The 18988-nt window shown below is 33.7% G+C and overlaps 1 protein-coding gene across 1 annotated transcript in view; it reads left to right on the top strand.

The window, feature by feature from the left end:
• The window catches only part of LOC118751649 (uncharacterized protein DDB_G0292186-like), a gene marked incomplete at its 5' end in the record, with an annotated part of 34853 nt that extends 21391 nt beyond the window's left edge, over positions 1-13462 (top strand). Inside the window, 2 exon segments of the mRNA XM_036486463.1 lie at positions 11305-11722; positions 12981-13462. Coding sequence (XP_036342356.1) covers positions 11305-11471 — 167 coding nt within the window.
• Between the last annotated feature and the right edge of the window lie 5526 nt (positions 13463-18988).

The raw sequence follows: 18988 nt of genomic DNA, 5'->3' as shown, positions 1-18988 counted from the left end.
ATTACCACGTTTGCAAAGCAAACTACAAACCTAAAAAGTTAGTTATTTAAGTATTTAAAAAAACAAACTGCTTTTCATACCTTTACACTCATGAATCAGCTATATGTTTTGACACAGAACCTGTTAGTTTTTTAATCTTTCTCCCGTTAAAACTTTGATTTTTATTTTTTTTTCATCAAAAAAAAACTGGAATGTTTAATTAATCTGTCATAAACTATCAGTATTACCAGAAAGTGACGTATAGACGATCTATGGAAAATTTCGTTAGCTTTGATTTGTCATGGAGTACGAGTAGTTTGTTAAATTGGTTCTTGAGATATAAGCGACCAAGTGGAACCACCTTTTGCTTTAAGCTAAATAACAGTAAATTGAAAATATCTCGAAAACGTATTCATAGAATAAAAAATTAACTCGATTTTTGGAATCAGCATGGGATTCTACATACATACAAATGGGATAGTGGCGTCTGGAGAACAAAAACCAAATTAAAGTTTTGTAATCCAGTGTTATTATATTATGGTTCAATGCCTTTCACTTCCCATCAATCAGTTTGGGAATTTCATGGAAATTACTACAAAAAACGATTTCAATAAGCAAAAAATTAATATTCATTTAGTACTTCCAGCAATCCGACACGCTCCTGCAATGGAAACATTCCCCGTGTGGCCAATAAAGCGCACAAAACATTTGAACACCTGCGTACAGCTGAGGCTGTGTATGCCTTGACGCTACATAATTGCGAAAACGCAAACATCTGTATGTGTGTATGCGTGATCATAGAGTTCGAGTGCCGCCTAAGGCGCTTTCGCTTATTTAAATAAATTTATGTAGACGCACCGATGTACATACATTGTGCGGATACAGCTGTTGGCTACGGTTAGGCATTAAGTCGTGAAAAATTTCACTTTTTCACTTTTTCCTCCAACACTCACTCATTTATGCCACATGATGCTGTTCGTTGTGCAACTGCCAATCTTTAGCCAAGTCAAGTCACCAAGCCGCCAGTTCGCCTATATGAATATATCTATGAATGTACTACGTCTGCATGAATATGCATGAAAGTGTGTATGTAAATAAGTTAGTCAGTCAATCAATTTATCGGTCGATCCGCCTGACGTATCTTCGTTATGGACTACTGACATATTTTGCACCAACGCAACCTGCGAGCTCATTCAATCAATGAGCGGATGTACACTGTTCAAGCGCGCATTTAAATTATTCGAATTATGCGGAAAACAGTCGAGCGGGGAATCAAGGCGTGCAGCAAGCGAAAAGTTAGCAGCAGTCTACCACTGCCAAAGCATGAAACATACATACATAGATACGTGTATGTATGTATGTGTGTACGTACCTTCCGGTATATGGCAACTACCACTCTGCCAACTCTGCTGGGAAGTGTATCAAGTGAACCTTTAGGCACGCAGTTGTGCGCACTTCCTGATGCGAAGTGTGAAAGACATGCGGTAGCGCGAAGCGTTTTCTCCCTTTTAATTTTTCTTTTGTTTGCTCTTCACTGCTTTTACTTCCAGCTTTCCTTTTTCTTTTTTTTTTGCATTGATTGTTCGCCACGCAACGCAATTTATGGATCATTGGCAATTTGTCAGGAATTTGATTGATTTCTTTTTTTATACCCGAGCGCATTTGTGCACAAGGGTATTATAACTTTGTTCACATAACGGTTATTTGTAACAGGCAAAACGAATCGAGATAGATATAGACAATGACACATACATCTCGTCCAAAGTTAAAACTGTCAACTTAAGTATCAGAAAATTTAATTTTAAATATGAAAGAAATATTTCTTCATTTAAAATAGACGTAAATTTAGAAAATTTTGACATGCTGCTTAGTAGTTCTTTTTGGCCCTCCGGAGCTTTCGTTCGTGAATTTGAGTATAGGCCCAACAAAAATATTAATTTAGCAAATATTCCCCGTCAGAATACAGAACCAAAAAACTGATTACTAAATCTGCTTTAAGTATTTATTATCAAAACGTAAGAGGCATAAATACTAAATTAACGAATTTATATCCTAATGGCCTTGAATGCAATTATAACTGTGTTCGTATGGAAAAGTAGCTTATGTCGAAAGGCAGGCTTTAGTATAAATCGGCATTCGCAGCATAGGATTGCGAATAGCTCACTGGCGCTGAGCCGTTGAACAACTTTTGGCAAATAAACGTGCAATAAATAGTTCCGATACTAGCAAGTCAATATTCTTATTAAGTCTCTGCAAAAAATTTATTGTCGTTTAAAGAATAAAGGGAATGCCGCATTATACTAAAGCCAGCCTTTCGACATAAGCGACTTTTCCATACGAACACAGATAATATAATTTCTTTGACTGAAACTTGGCTCAAACCTCACACTTTTAATTCAGAGATTCTTTCAAATAATTATCATATCTACAGAAAAGATCGGGAGGACAGAGTCGGCGGTGGCGTACTCTTTGCCGTAGACTCTTCAATACCATCTGAAGAAGTTAGTCTTCCACACATCGTATCTGCAGAATTCAAATGCATTCGTGTTCAGGTTGGAAGGGGGTTTACTTACTTAGCTCTATGCTATATTCCTCCCCGATCTGACTTATCAGTGTATTCACAACATGTATCTTTATTGAAATCAATTAATTCAATGATTAAACCCTCTGATTCATTGATTGTGTTGGGTGACTTTAATTTACCAAATGTATCATGGAACATCATTGACAATGATATTGTACCTTTCTCGTCTAGCGCGTGCAACAACGTATTTTTAGAGGAGATGGCTGAACTCTGCCTGAATCTAGTTAATGTACTTCGCAATAAGTTTGGCAAAGTATTAGATCTTGTTTATGTTGATGATGCATCTAAGTCGGCTGTAAATAAATGTGACCCACTAGTTTTGCCCGAAGATGTCTACCACCCTGCTATTGAGATATCTTACGAAATTATAAACGATGGTCAAAATTGCGATTCCCAAACATACGAGCCAAATATTCGCTTTGATTTTTCGCAAGCCAACTTTAAAAAACTGAATAAAGAATTGTCTAAATTGTCGTGGCCTATATACAAATAAAAAGTTGAGCAAAGCGTTGCACATTTTAATTTTACTGTACATAGATTATTTGAAAAGTATGTGCCTAAACGCATGTGTGTTCATCAGGAGCAAACACAGTTATGGTTCACTAAAGAACTGAGAAACTTGAAAAACAGAAAGTCACGTTATTTTAGATTACACAAAAAACCGGCTTACACTCATACTATGTAAAATACTCACTTTTGCGTCACAAGTTCTTTGAATTAAACAAAAAGTGTTATAAAGATTACTTGTGTAAAATCAAACGACGTATAATATATAACCCCAAATCATTTTATGATTTCGTAAACTCCAAGCGAAATGTACGTGGGTTTCCTTCCGCCATGAAGTATCAAAATACCGTCTCTGGTGATAATCAAACAATTTCTAACATGTTCGCTCAGTTTTTTAAATCCAATTATTCCACTAACTCCCAAGCATACTTTGACTATCCTTTTAAACTAAGTCCAATTAACTCAATACATAACCCTATAATATCTCCCGATGATGTTTTAGTTTACCTGAAGTCCTTAAAGCAGTCTTTTAGTTATGGTCCTGACCAGATCCCCACTTGTTTTCTTAGAAATTGTGCTGATTATCTCTACGAGCCGTTAACAGCCTTATTTAATTTGTCTCTTAAAGAGGGCGTTTTTCCAACTGTATGGAAGGAATCGTTCATAACCCCCTTACATAAAAGCGGTAGCAGGTCTTCAGTGGAGAACTACCGGGGCATAGCTAAGCTTTCTGCAATTCCTAAATTATTTGAAGCAATTATAACAAATCGGTTGACGCATTCTATCACTTCAAGCATTTCATACAGTCAACATGGATTTTGCAAGGGCAAATCAACTTCTACAAATTTACTTGAATTAACATCCTATATCTCAAAAGCATTTAGTGAGAGCAAAACTGTTGATGTTATATATACTGATTTCAGTAAAGCATTTGACAAAGTGTGCCACTCGTTGCTCATCTATAAACTTGATCTTCTTGGTCTTCCACCTAATTTTCTACGTTGGATCTCTTCATACCTCTATGATAGATCACAAAGGGTATTGTTTAAAAATACTATCTCTGACGTCATTGATGTTACTTCAGGAGTCCCTCAGGGTAGCCACCTAGGCCCGATTCTGTTCTTGCTTTTTATAAACGATATTTCTACAGATATAAAATTCTCCAAAATTTTAATGTATGCAGATGATGTAAAACTTTATAAATCGTACGTTTCAATTGAAGAAAAGTCTTTGCTACAATCAGACTTAAACAGCATGGCTTACTGGTGTAAAGTAAATCTTATGCCTCTAAATCTTAAGAAATGTAAAGTAATGTGCTTCTCGCGAAGAGCTGTTCTGCCAGTTTCTTATATAATAGGTAACCATAACCTGGAACAGGTATACAATTTTGTGGACCTTGGTATCACAATGGATCCTAAGCTTAATTTTAGTCTTCACATTAATGTGACAGTCAACAAGGCTAAAGGTGTACTTGCATTTGTGAAACGATGGTCAAAAGAATTTAGTGACCCGTATATCACTAAAACCCTGTTTACAACATTAGTTAGGCCGATTCTGGAATACGGCTCGGTGGTTTCGAATCCAAGGTATCAAATTTACTCAGACAAGATAGAATCAATTCAAAAACAATTCCTACTTTTTGCTTTAAGAAATTTCCGATGGGATTCTCAATATAGTCTTCCACCTTATACGAGTCGCTTAAAACTTATTAACCTTCCTACACTTGCCAGTCGCAGGGAAATGCTTGGTATAATTTTTATGGTTAAATTACTGACAGGCTCAATTTCAAGTCCGTCTCTTCTGGCTGATGTAAGCTTTAATGTTCCGTCACGCGTATCAAGACACTTTTGTCCCATATTTCTGAAAGCTTGTAAAACCAATTTTGAATTGCACGACCCACTCCGTTGCTTATGCCAGGATTTTAACTCTCATTCCAGCACGTTTGATATATCAGATCCGCTTTTCAGCATTAAGAAAGCGATACTCTCCTCTCTCAATAAGTGAATTATTGACATAAATACATAAAATCAGCTGATGAATTTAGTTCTGTAGCTGAACAGTTTTAGATCTCGACACTTAACAAACTCCTGCCTATTCGTGACTCGGCACAAAAAATTTAAAATATTGGTTCCGTACGTCATGCGGACTGCGCCCCTCGTGCGGATGGGCGGGAATGGAGGGTAAAAACCGTTGGGATATTATTATTATTATAAGTCATCAGAATGAGAAAATAAATCGACTAAGCGGTGACTGTCTGTTGAGATATCTTAAAGATACTTGGTATGTGTACTTATTTTCAGCGTAGGACGGATGGTATTGAAAATGGCCAAATCAGACAGCAACCACACCTACCTACGGTAAATGTATGAGAAATACGAAAACTCCGATTTCTAAGTAACTACTGAAGCTTACACACTCAAAATTGACATTTACAGGTCTATTCTGCGCTGGTAACATACATTTTGTAACCGGTAATTAAACTGTCTGTCAATTTTTAAACCTTTTTCGCATTCTGTGCGCTCTTGTAACCGGTAAATTTGGTTACCATCTCATGAGCTGGTAACAAAATATTGCCCCGTGAAATATGCAATACAAGAATTTCCACAAATCTCCATAGCTGAATTGCTGAATATTTTCACTGCATTACCAACGTACCTAGAATCGCGGTGACAAGAAGTAGTAACATTTTTTGGTTATACAATTTTCCGGTCACAAAATCTTCGGTAACGGGCAGAATAGACCTGTTACAATAATGTTTAGACGAAAAATAAGAATATTACAAATTTTTGGAAAATGGGCGTAGTAACGCCCACTTATGATTACATGTGCATATCTTGGTAAGCGTTTCACCGATTTCTCCCAAACTTAGCACAGTTGGTACAACATACCAAACAGATGAAAATTTTTAGAATCGGAAAATAACCACGCCGACATTCCATATAACGGTTATTTAGAGAACAACGAAATCTTCGATAAATCAGTTAATACAAATTATCAAGTGAAGTCATATGGAGACACCAAGGATCAAACTCAAATTACCACCGTTAAATCAACCACCAAAACCAATGGGTCTATGTTTTACGGTGACTAAACATAGTAAAAATACAATTGTAAGGCACTTAAGTTGGTTAGGTGAAATAATTCGGTGTATATTGGATTTCTGTGGACCAATGTTACTCCTTAATTTTTAAATTGCCACCAACTATACTATACAGATTCAAGGACGATTCACCCTCGAACCAAAGCATTGTTGCCGCAAGGATCTCTTCGCGGACATAACGCTATTCTTAGGATGTCGACCACAAAACCAAACGTGAACGTGAATTGTTGTTGGGCGGGACGAAGTTCATCTGGTCTGCTAATGGAAGATAATCATTTACAGTATTAGAGCGCTTAAAAGGTTATTTTTATGCACAGTAGTTATGATACGGGAAGGGACGTAACCGCAGCATTTTCGAGTTTAGAATAACTAAGCTCTTGCCAACAGGTACAATTGAAAACCAGAGCCTCTCTCGACGAACGAAATTTCTTTCTTTCCAACAAACCACATTACGCATATAACTACACATTTTTGAAATGCAATACTTTATAGAATTTTATGGCTTATAATTAAGGGTTGCAAATATATAGTTAAATCACAAAAAAAACTAAACTAATTTAAAACAAGTAAGAAAGTCTAAGTTCGGGCGGAGCCGAACATTAAATACCCGGCGCAAGTATTAAATATATATTTTTTCACCTTTCCGAAACCTTCCGCTAGATGGTAAGCCGGGGTGTATCAATTTTGAGTAAATTAGCGTCCTTCAATTTCGAAATATTGAAGTTTCAAGCCTTTTTGAAATTTACCGTTATATGAGAAGCGGCCGTTATTTTAGTCCGATTTCAATAATTTTCAACGTTTTGCTTATATGTGGCAAGCACAATAACCACACCGAGTTTGGTACAAATTGGTAGAACGGTTACCGATATACATATATGTGATCATAAGTGGGCGGTGCCACGCCCATTTTTCCAAAATTTTACCATAAACGTATTTCCTGGTAAAGAATTGTTGCAAGCATCAATTTGGATAAATTAGCTTTAATTTTACTGTTTTATCGAAGATTTCGCATTTCTCTAAATTACCGTTATATGGGATGCGGGCGTGGTTATTGTCCGATTTTAAAAAGTTTCGGCGATTTTTTATGCTGTACCAAGGCCAACAACTGTGCCAAGTTTGGAAGAAATTGGTGCAGCGGTTACCAAGATATACACATATAACCATAAGTGGGCGTGGCTACGTCCATTTTCCAAAAATTTATAATGTTCTTATTTCTCGTCTAAAACTTATTATAAATATCAATTTTGAGTGAATTATCTTCTTTAGTTACTAAAATATCGCAGTTTTCGTATTTCTGGAAATTACTGTTATATGGGAAGTGGGCGTGGTTAAAGTCCGATTTCGCCCATTTTCAATACCAACCTCCCTTGGATTAAGGGAAACCTACATACCAAATTTCGTTGAGATATCTCAATTTTTGCTCGAGTTATCGTGTACACGGACGGACGGACAGACGGACAGACGGACGGACAGACAGACATGGCTTAATCGATTTCTTTTTTCATCCTGATCATTTATGTATACATTTGTCTATATCTATTTCGATTCGTTTTGGCTGTTACAAACAACCGTTATGTGAACAAAATTAATATACCCTTGTGCACAAGTGCGCTCGGGTATAAAAATGTACGTGAATACTATAACTTGTATGCAGTTTTATAATCAAAATTTGATTTTGACGATTTGTGATGCCCAAAAACAAATCAATCATACACGCTGGTGCACCGGATGTGCAAACATGCATCGCTTACAAATAATTAAAAAAAATAAAAAATACAAACCTAAATTGCAAATGCATGTTGACACCAAATGTGTTTACATCGCTCAATGTAGTCAATCTGAAATGGGCATATGACAGCGCATAAAACTACAAAACATTCGTCACAGCGAAAGCAATTAGATACAGAAAGCGTCACCACCACACAAAATGTCAATAAAGTTCAAATCTAGCACTATATACTAATTTTATACAATTCTGCATGTTTTTCTATATACATATGCATATACCTACATATGTATGTGCATATGTTTTCACTGCATGAGGTGAGAAATATGCAAAGTTTTCAGCGGCAATAAATTAAAATATTGATTAGGATATGCACTGGGCTTGATCGTGGAAAAAAGTTTGTAACTGGAACTATTTGAAAAAAACCAACCAACAAGTGACTTTGGAACTATTTTGTTTATATTGAAAAAAATGCTCGCAGTGGCTGACCTTCAAAATTATTAACAATCTTATTATTTTCATAATATGCTTTCTTAATAAAGATTTTTTTTAAAGAACCACTGAAACTGAAGAATTATCAAATTATGTAATTAGTTAAGTGCTTATATATAACTATCGGGCGGGATGTAATGAAGAGAAGGGTGTCCAAGGCGGGGTTAAGAACCTGCCTTAGGGTTCATGCACTATTCCTTCGTGCCTAAACCTCTGGTGAATACTGTTCACTAACCCAGCAAACACAGTTTCAAAAGTTTGAGAAAAATGTGTTGTGATTGTAACAATAAATTGACTTCAAGACGAATATATTAGAAATTACTTTAGTGGATTTGTCTCTTTTATGTATGTATGTATGTTTGTATGTATATACAACGTACATTGTACATCGTGAAGAAAAAATAGATATGAAATTCATATTTCCTATAATAAGTTTTATTTCCAAATTTGAAGTACAATTGATAAATAACCTTTGAAATTGATTTGGGAATTAACCATATTCTCAAATAGAGATCAAATTCTCCTTTTTATTGAGAAAGCCGAGAATTTTTAAGACAATATCAAATCATTTTCAAACGTTTGATATTTGAGAAAGTGTTTTGATTTCAAATCCTTCTAAAATGTATATCAAACATAATTGTTTGCTGGGTACGTATTATCTTGATATTTGTATGTGTCATCTTCTACTTGCAAGTAAGCTCTGCAGATTAGAGAATCAGTCTCGTATAGTGTTTTCTTAATGTATATAAGTATCTATATTGGGGTGGTCGAAAATAAGTCAATAAGTAATAAGACTCCCCATATAAAATTCAGAGAAAGCTGAGTATACATTTTTCGGTATAGAACAATCCTAGGAAGTGAGAGCTTACAGATTCCGACTTTACTTTTTCACATGCATTTTTGGAGCACCCTAATCTACACATACATGCAAATTATATGTATGTATATAGTTATACTTTCTCCAGTGCATCGCGTTGTAAGTTTATTTGTTTTAGTATCTATATCTGTTTTTTATGAATAAGGCCATAAGTAAACAAAAGAGTTTATTCCAAACGTTCAGAATGAATAAATAAATGCAGTCATATTGCTCTGAAATCCCACAATTATTTACTAAACGAAATCGGAAAAATCCGTATATCTCAGATATTTTTTTTGCATAATTAAGGTCTGCAATAGCTCTACTTAAAGAGAGAAAAATATAGTTTGTTTAAGATACAGCAATATGTATGGGTTTAATACAAGTATAGAATGTAACTTAAATTTGAAGTAATTTTTCATTCGTTTTTATAGCAAAGGAGGATTCTACGTTTAATTCTAAGAAAATTTTCCGAAGAAACAATGGGTATAAAATCAACTTGGAGTTAGGTTTCGAATAAAATGTGAAAATTTTCACTGCTGCGGCCTTTGGGGAAAATTTTAAGAAAAAGATAAGTGCATAATGGATTTCTCGTACCGAAAATTAACTTATAGCATGTCTTTATACAAAATTCAAGCACTTCTTTACGACTCTACAGCAAAATCCTATGAAACCTAATTTCGCAATGTGGCATACTCAAAATTGATCTTAGACCCATTGTTTCTTCGGCACATTTTCTTGGAATTACACGTAAAATATTTCTGTACTATACGCGCATTGTCGAAAAAGTCTCTCATATCTACAAATTTACCGAAATCGTTTTGTAGATGTGATGTGGAGTAAAATTATGTATAAGTATTAAAAATTAAAAGGACGATTTTTAAGTTTTTCCCCCGTTAACCAATTCAAGCGCTGAGTAACAAACTTTGTAGCTGGTGTTTAATGTAAAAAGGAGAACAAATTATCTGATGAAATGCCAGTAAGTATTCCATAATAAAAAATATATAAAAAATGTTCTTCAAGATCTTGGGCTTTAATAAACGCTTAAGCTAGTTTATGCAATAAGTAGATGGTTTTAAATTCTTTTAGGCCTTTTAGATGAGTAATCCAATGACCTTCGAATTTCAAACGATTTTCCACGCATATGTATATGTATTAAGTTAACTATTTTAATGTTAATTTTTTACTGAAATATGTGTTTTGAATTTTTTGGGAGATTTTCGTGGGAAAAACCTTTAAGATGTGGTTAATTGGGGGATGTTTTACTGATATTCGTGCATAATTTAACAGAAAATGTCTGGCATGGCCAATTGGGTCTAAACTTTTTTTTACACCTCCTGAAAGCTTACTTGGAGGAAATTTTGTGTCATGCACAGAAGCATAATATTTGTATTCTAAATTTAACCCGATTTTAAAAGCTGATACACACACCTTGGAAAGACAAGTTAAGTACTATGAATACTTTTAAGACCATATTTATCTAAATTATCACCGTCGACAAGCGAACTCAAAGAACTCAATTTCTACTCGCATAGATTAAATTTTACTCGCCATAAATTCGAAAAAATTTTAAGTTTTACGACGCGTCAAGAACCAACATTTTTATGACCTCAAAGTATCTTTAAACCATGAAGGGGGCATTTCAAAAACTTGTTTTATCATATGCAACCCGATCCGGCCTAATGCAAGCAGATGCGTGTTATTTGGATATATGACATTTTTATTCCTTCGATATAGGTACATATATTCATTACGTGCATTTGTGGCAATATGAAATTCATTCCCATTTGAAGGCTCTTAACAACGCGCGTCTGAATTTTCCGCTCTACTTAATACGCGCTCACTTCCTATTTGGGCTGCTTTTTAAAAAACATATACATATACCAGTACACAAATAAGCTTTTCACAGAGTAGCGCACCATTTTATACATATATACATATAAATAGGCACATTACATACTTCTTTACTCTCTTACTTTTCGATTTTTTGCTAAGTATATCTAGTATAAGCACATATACGGCAACTCCTTTTATTTGTTTTTTTTTTTTTTACTTTGCAGGCACGTTGTACAAAATCGGCGATGTACTGCCACAGGATACCGGAAATTGCCTGCAATGTGTGTGCATAGATGGCTCGACGAGCGATGACATGCCGCGCGTCACCTGCAGTCCGCACAATTGTCCGCCGCTAGTGCTGCCAGATCTCTTCGATGCGACAGGATATTAAGCAGCACGACAGATGACTGCAAAAATCAACCAATAATAACAACTACATACACAAGTCAGCTCATTCGATGCATCGCTGGGAATTCACTCAAACACACGCACACATCAACACACACATACACACAATGGACAAAGGCGAAAAATTCTATATGAGTGCATCACTACCGATGATAGTGGCAGTATCAATAACGATGCGTTTCGCTGGCAGATAGCTCATCAACTATAGCAACTGATGTCGTTGAATGTTGAAAGGTAAATTGCTTATAACATCAGACAGCGCGTGATTCATTGACATTTTGACCATATCCGGGGGGGAGGGGTACGCTAATCGGGGACGTATTAGATATTAGCGCATAACAAAATCGTCAGCTATCAGCAGTTGCATTTTCCACCGCTGTTAAGTCAGCTTTAAATGTCATATTTCGTTCTGTGTAGAGTTGCATAAACTGATATTCATGAAGCAGGCACACCAGGGCGTATACGAGCCCTGCAGCTGGCGCTTATATAACTTAGAAATGGTAGTACATATATACTGAACTGGGGCAAATTTACTCATATTTATTTATAGCAGTTGATTAGAAGTTTGTTTTTACTTTGTTTATTATTTATTTCCAGCAATGTTGTTGTTGTGTTGGTTTTCGTTGATAATTTTGAAATACACCCACATGTTTGCGATGTTGTGTGATTTTATGCTTTCACGCTTTGCTGATTTTGAAAATTATATACTCAAGGTTAACTAACCATGATGTGGGTAAGCCCACGCCCTTACAAAACTACACAGCGTGCGTATTTGTGAACACACAGATAAATATTTACAATTGTTATTGTGTTAATACCAATGAATTTGAATTACTTTTCATAACCATAAATGAGTGAGCAGAGCATAATTATGGATAGAGGTTTGGTCACTAAATGGCTAATTTTCACTAGAAGGAAGAGTAGTAATAAAGTTGTGGAATTTTATTTCAAATTTGAAATGTTGTAGAGTTTGTCCAAAAAAGTTATGAATTATGAAAACTTCACAGTACATGTGAGGCCTTGAGGGCCAGAGTAGCCTAAATGAAATTTAAATAAAAATGCTGGTACAGCTTGAAATGCATTAACAGCATCGAATCGGTAATACCTAGAAAATAAAATTTCATCACCTGTCTAGGTGCAAGTAAGTTTCAGTAAAAGACAGTGGTTGTTACTTCAGAAATATTTATTTAAGGATGCGATATCTTCTTAAACTTTTCTCATTTGACAACTCAACTTGAATTATTAAACAGGAGGCAAAATTATCCAAGGATATTCATGAGCTTACTTAAGCCTCTCTCTATTGATACCCATATTAATATATTTTTTTATATTGTTTAATAATTTTATTTTGAATAAAATAAAAATATTTTTGAAATAAAAATCTCTTAAACGTCTTTGGATTTCGCATTGTGAATTGCAAAATATTCGTATTTGAAATATATGTTTCTGCACTGTAAATTTAAATATCTTCCTTTACTTTATTTACTTTCAGCTAACAAATCAATAATCTTCGGTCAAACCAAAAAGTACCGTCAAGGCATATCCCCCAACAAATCAAACTTTCAAAGAAACATCACGTTAAACGTATTCTTACACAAACCTTTATATACTAAATATGTATGCTGGCGAAATAAAATTAAAAAAAAAAAAACACACAAACCATATTCCTTCCAAACAATCTTGCACACAACTTCAGACAGCAAAAAAAGTCACCTTATTGTAAGTGTTTAACTAGCATATATGAAAGAACGAATTAAAATCAATGATAAAGTGAAAGAAATCAATTGATAAAATGAAACTAATAACATTGTAAGGGAAATCTCAAATTTTGAATTGATGCCAAAAAAAAATGCCCAAGCACATAAACTTAATTTTAGGTCGTAGATTCCAACAATCTGAATAAGAAATATAGCAAATTAAAGGTAAAGAAATTCGTCGCCATAAACGAAATTTACTTCATTTTTCGACAAGTTTAGCGGCTTCTGAGAAGTTTATTAATAATTCCAGATTTTTTAACGGAAAAGGAACAAATCAAATTTTGGGAGGGAAAAAATTTAAAAAACTAAATTTTTTTTATTTCTTTCATTTTCATTAACAAAATCCTACTAACGAAGAAAATCGATGAATAAATAAAAAGTTTGAGTAGGTCTAAATTTTTTTTGTAAGAAATGTTAGCAGAAAAGAATATTAGATACTCATACGCCATACTCGTGTATTTGAAGTTAGCATACAAAATGAGGCAAAAAAGATAAGATTCTGGTGTGAGTAGCTCATGAATCGTTCTTTCAAGCTATGCCAAAAAGAAGTACTTTCACAGAATTCACAAGGAAAGAAAGTTCTACAATAAAAACGGTATAAAACATCGGCCATCTAAAAATAGATTTGTGGGACTCAGAGGGTTGTACAACCGCCACCATCTTGGAAAGAAGGGTGAAAGGGTTTCTCGAATATTACATCGATTCCGTTCATTTTTTTTCGAAAAAAAAAACTTAACAACATTTTTGCTGGTTGAAAAAAAAACATTTTTTGTTTACGACTCTTTTCTAACGTCATTAATAATAATAATAAATTGTCGCTTACACATATGTTAGTGTTTGGCCGAGCTTCTCCTCCGACTTGTGGCGTGCGCCTTTTTGTTGTCACACAACGGGCAGGGACCTACAGTTTTACGCCGACTCCGAACGGCGATTGTATTTTTATGAGAAGCTGTTTTTCATGGCAGAAATACACTCGGAGAAAAAACCTTCTTTAAATTTTTTTTTTTGCGGTGTTGCTTTGATCAGGGCTTGAACTACACCACATAACATCATTATTTTGCATATTAATACAAAAATGAGTGTTAATTTTTTTACCACTTTTCGGCAGTGTATTTCCGCGCGATTCCTCATTCTCAAATCTTCCGAGAGAGCGCTAGGTTTATACAACTCATTTGAAAAAAATAGCAACAAAGTAGAACCATATGAAAACTAGAACCGTCCGAAAAAATGAACGGTGTCGATATAAATTGTGAAAAAGCTTTACACCATTCTTTCCAAGATGGCGGCAATTCCATAACTACCTGAGTATCGCAAATCTGTTTTTAACATCTCCTAAACCTACTCAACCATAACCCAAAGATGCAAACCAAAAATGGACAGAGTTTTGCTAATTTCACTAAACTATTTAATGTTTGAAAAAAATAAAAATTAAAGCTGTTCTCAGTTGCTTTTCCATAGCTCTAGAGTTCCTAAAAAGGAAAAAAAAGTTCTTCAAATAAGCCGAAAAAGAGTTTAAAATGTCCAAAAAAATATTTGCATTTTTCTGAAAACAATTTTTCCTTTGTAGGAGTGCTCTCTCAGAACAATCTTCATTTGTATTTTTATTTTTTTAACATTAAACCCCTGCAGCTTTTTTGAAAAGGAGTTCTTCCGGCCTAATTTTACAGAACTATCCTCTTTTCCTTTTCAGGATATGTAGAACAAATTAAAAAATTACAAAACATCTGCTCTTTTTTTAAATTTTTCCCTGTTAAATTTTTACTTTTTTTAATGTTTATAAAAAAAATCTGGAACGATTAATAAATTTCTCAGAATCGACTATTTTATATTGAGAAAAATACTGTATCTAAAAAAGTATACTGATCCGTAACCTACGATCCAAAATTAATAGCGTTTTCTCTTCTCGAAAAAAATGTCAACATTTTAAAGAAAGAGCACCGCAATATGCATGTGAAGATGCTGAGAAAAGAACACGAAAGCTTGACAGCGCTGGCGGAGGGGCAACATTATTTCGAGAAAAGAAAACGCTATAAGTTTATGTGAGTCGGCATCTTTTGGTGCCATTTTAGCATCTCTACAACGTAAAAAAATAAATAAAATTAAAAAGTGAATGTGTTATATAGTAATTGATTTTTGAACACACACATACCGAAACTCATGTACACATCACATAATACTTAAAACTAAAAAACCGAGTACAGATAACACAAGGCGTCATGAGGCTACTGCAGATATAAATTTAGAAACAAAAATTGTTAGGTTAACTATAATAGGCATACAAACTTATATGCATACAGTCTTATGTAAGCAACCAATATGCATATTAAAATTTACATAGGAGTAGAAACAACATTAAGTAAATCTGTAAGTAAATCTTAAAAAAAATTAAACTGATGAGACGAACTCTTACCAAATTAGTTTTCGAAAAAATAAAATAAACAAAAACTCATATATGCAAGCCAAATTAAATAAATATAAGTAAAATCAACTAAAAAAACTGACTAAAGACAAATAATTTCATTTCGTTATTATACAAATAAATACAGTTAAGTTAAATCAGAAATGGTAAATAAATATTTGATCAAGCGGAAATTTTCGGAATATTAATATACTCTATTTATAAGGTAAATAAATACACATGTAACCAATAAGTACACTAAATAAAATCTACAATACTTTGTTTACGGTCTCCCTTAAAAATTTTAATTAATCCGATTAACTAATTTATTATGCATTATAAAAATTAAATTTGAACCTTGCTTATCCTTGCAAGTAGACAGTAATATAGCACATCGATATCTATAAATACATGTGTATGTATATTAGCATGGACCGAAAATACGCTTTTTTAGAATTTTGATTGGTAATAGCAAAAATAATCTGTGCGAAATATGACAATTTTCGGGCAATGCCTTAGGCTCACCCAAGTCCATCAAAGTACAATGTGCTTAAATAATATAATTTAATAAACTTTTTAATAAATAAATTTTTTTTTTTAATAAAAATACAATTGTCTTCGAAAGTATTGGTCCTACATAGTTTGGTATATGGATCTTTTTTGAGGAGAATCGAAGTAAGTTAAGAAACAAATTTTTTAGCACTTAAACTTTGATGAAATTGTCATATTTCGCACAGATTATTTTCGGGCCACTCTAATGTATACATATATATGTATGTATGTATTCACACATATACACGTGTAATCTGTTCAACAATAAAATCAAAGCACAAATTAAGTTTAAAAGAAGTTCGAGCTTGTTATTTCTAACATTTATTCAAGGATAATGACTTCAATTTGGATATATTCACTTCTATACATATGTACTAGACTGTGTCAAATAAAATGACTAATTTTTCTTCTTTCGGTCCATATGAAAATTTCGTTGGCGGTCACAATCAAAAATTTTGGAGGCAAAATTGCAGCCCCCTATCTTCAATTATCAGTTAGCGCTACAAAAATACGAATTTTTAATGAAAAAGAGTTGCGAGTTTAAAGTAGATAGGACACACCGTTAATTTTTGGCCATTGTTTTTTTCAGTTGAAGTTGTCGATCATTTTTTAAGGATAATTAAATTTGTAAGAGATTTGAGGGGACACATTTTTTAATTTAAAAATTAAATTTTTCTTAATGTTTTGAATAGTTTATTTAAATTTAGGACAAAAAAAAACATTATTAAGTGATTAAGAATTTGCGTTGATTTTTAACAATTTTCTAACATTTCGAGCACGTTTTTCGTATGTGGAAGAAAATGCCTAGCACCTTCAGCAAAAGAAAAATTTTAATAAAAATCAGCGTGACTTCTTGGCCACTTGAATCTTCCATTTTATTAAACGAAAATTTGGTTGGCTATTAAACGGCATAATTATTTTTTTTAAACTAAAAAAAAGAAATTTTAAAAAAAAATTTTTAACGTTTTGCATTTTTCTTCTGCATTTTTTTTTTTTAGGGTAAGCCTGTAATTTTTTTCAAGCGGTTTTCATTCTGTAACATTCATCATCAGGAACAGGAGAATCGATCATCTTTAAACTTGCTACAATAAAATAAAAACCAAAAAAGTGGACTCTTAAACCTCTTACGATGTTTATTATCTTTCAACTATATAGATGAATATTCGTTAAGAATTGTAGACTGTATACCTCTTTGAATACCGCACATGTGCAGCGCCGCAACCAATTAAAGGGTGCCCCATTAAGAAAGCGCATTTTTATTCTAAAATGCTAAGCCATACATTTTTTCGTAGTTGTGTATATATTTTAATATAAAGAGTATAGCCTGCAATCAAACGTGGACAATAACATCCCACAAATGAACACCTCGTCTTTTTTTTTTCTTCACGTCTTCTCACAATAGGGACCCAATGGTGCAATTAGCATACGTGCAGGATTTTAAAAAATTCCAAAGCAAGACCGCAAAACATCCACTATATATTTTCGGAAGTGTGTATATATGTATGTAAGCATGTGCCAGGTTGCAGCCTAACGGACAGACAGAATCGAACAAAATTTTGACATCTGGGCCAATAATAGGGTGAAGAAAATTGGGATTCGACAAGGGGGCGTAGCACCTCCCATAGGCGTGAAATCTTTAATCAGCTATAACTCCGGAACTATAAATCACTTGAACTTGAAATTTGGTATGCTGTCATATATATGGTAGTGCCTTATAGTAGGCTACATATAAATGGGTTTGTAAAAGGAGGTGTGGCACATCCCATAGACGGAAATTTTTTTACCAGCTATAACTTCCGAACCATAAGCCTCATGAGATTGAATTTGGAATTAGATACTATATCTATAGTGAGTCCTTATAGCAGGGTGTATATAAATGAGTTTGTACAAGAGGGCGTGACACATTCCATGGGCGTGACATTTTCAACAGATATAACTTCGGAACCACAGGTCACATGAATTTGAAATTTGGTGTGAGGGTCTTTGATAAGTGCTCATAGTAAGGTATATACATATATTTATATTTTTTTTTGTTTTTTTGAGAGGGACACATCCCACAGGCATAAAATTTTGTATCAGCTACAACTTCGGAACTATAATTCACAAGAATATGAACTTTGGTATGCAGACATATCTATGGTAGGTGATTATAGGAAGGTTTGTATACATGAGCTTGTAAAAGGGACCGTGGAGCGTGGAATTTTTAATCAGCCATAAATCGGGAACCATAGTCACATGAACTTGAAATTTGGTATGCCGACATATGTATGTATATGTGGGAGTGGTTTAGAGTAAAGTATATATAAATGACTTTGTAGAAGGGGGATAAAAATGTATTCAACTATTATATCACTTGGATATTTAAAACTGTGTTTTTTTTTTTAACCTTACAGTCGAAATGGAAAGATTAAATCGTTTTTTTTTTTATCCTGCGATGCTGTTAAACGAAAAATGTTCATTCATAATGCTACGGCATTTGAATAGGCAGCTAAGCGGAATGTACCGTAGTAGACTAATTTTCATTTACAAATTCTATCGTTGCCTTAATCCACCTAATATTAATAATAAAACAAGATTTTTAGTACGAAAAATAATGACAAATATATAGTAGTTGAAGCACGATAAAGCTAAAAGTATGGTTCATAAGGATGCCTTAATCTAAATAGAAAGAAAATAGTTTGTCTCCTATTGTTTATGCTGAACTGAGTATTTGTACTACTGTCTTATATTGGCATTTGTTTACAGCAGCGCAATAATAACGTTATATAATTTTTAAGGATCAATTGAACCAAT

This window comes from Rhagoletis pomonella, unplaced genomic scaffold (genome assembly GCF_013731165.1).
Source record: "Rhagoletis pomonella isolate Grant_MI unplaced genomic scaffold, Rhpom_1.0 Rhpom_scaffold_00881, whole genome shotgun sequence".
Taxonomy (NCBI): Eukaryota; Metazoa; Arthropoda; class Insecta; order Diptera; family Tephritidae; genus Rhagoletis; species Rhagoletis pomonella.
The sequence above is the reverse complement of the archived record's forward strand: the minus strand, read 5'-3'. Positions and strand labels throughout refer to the sequence as shown.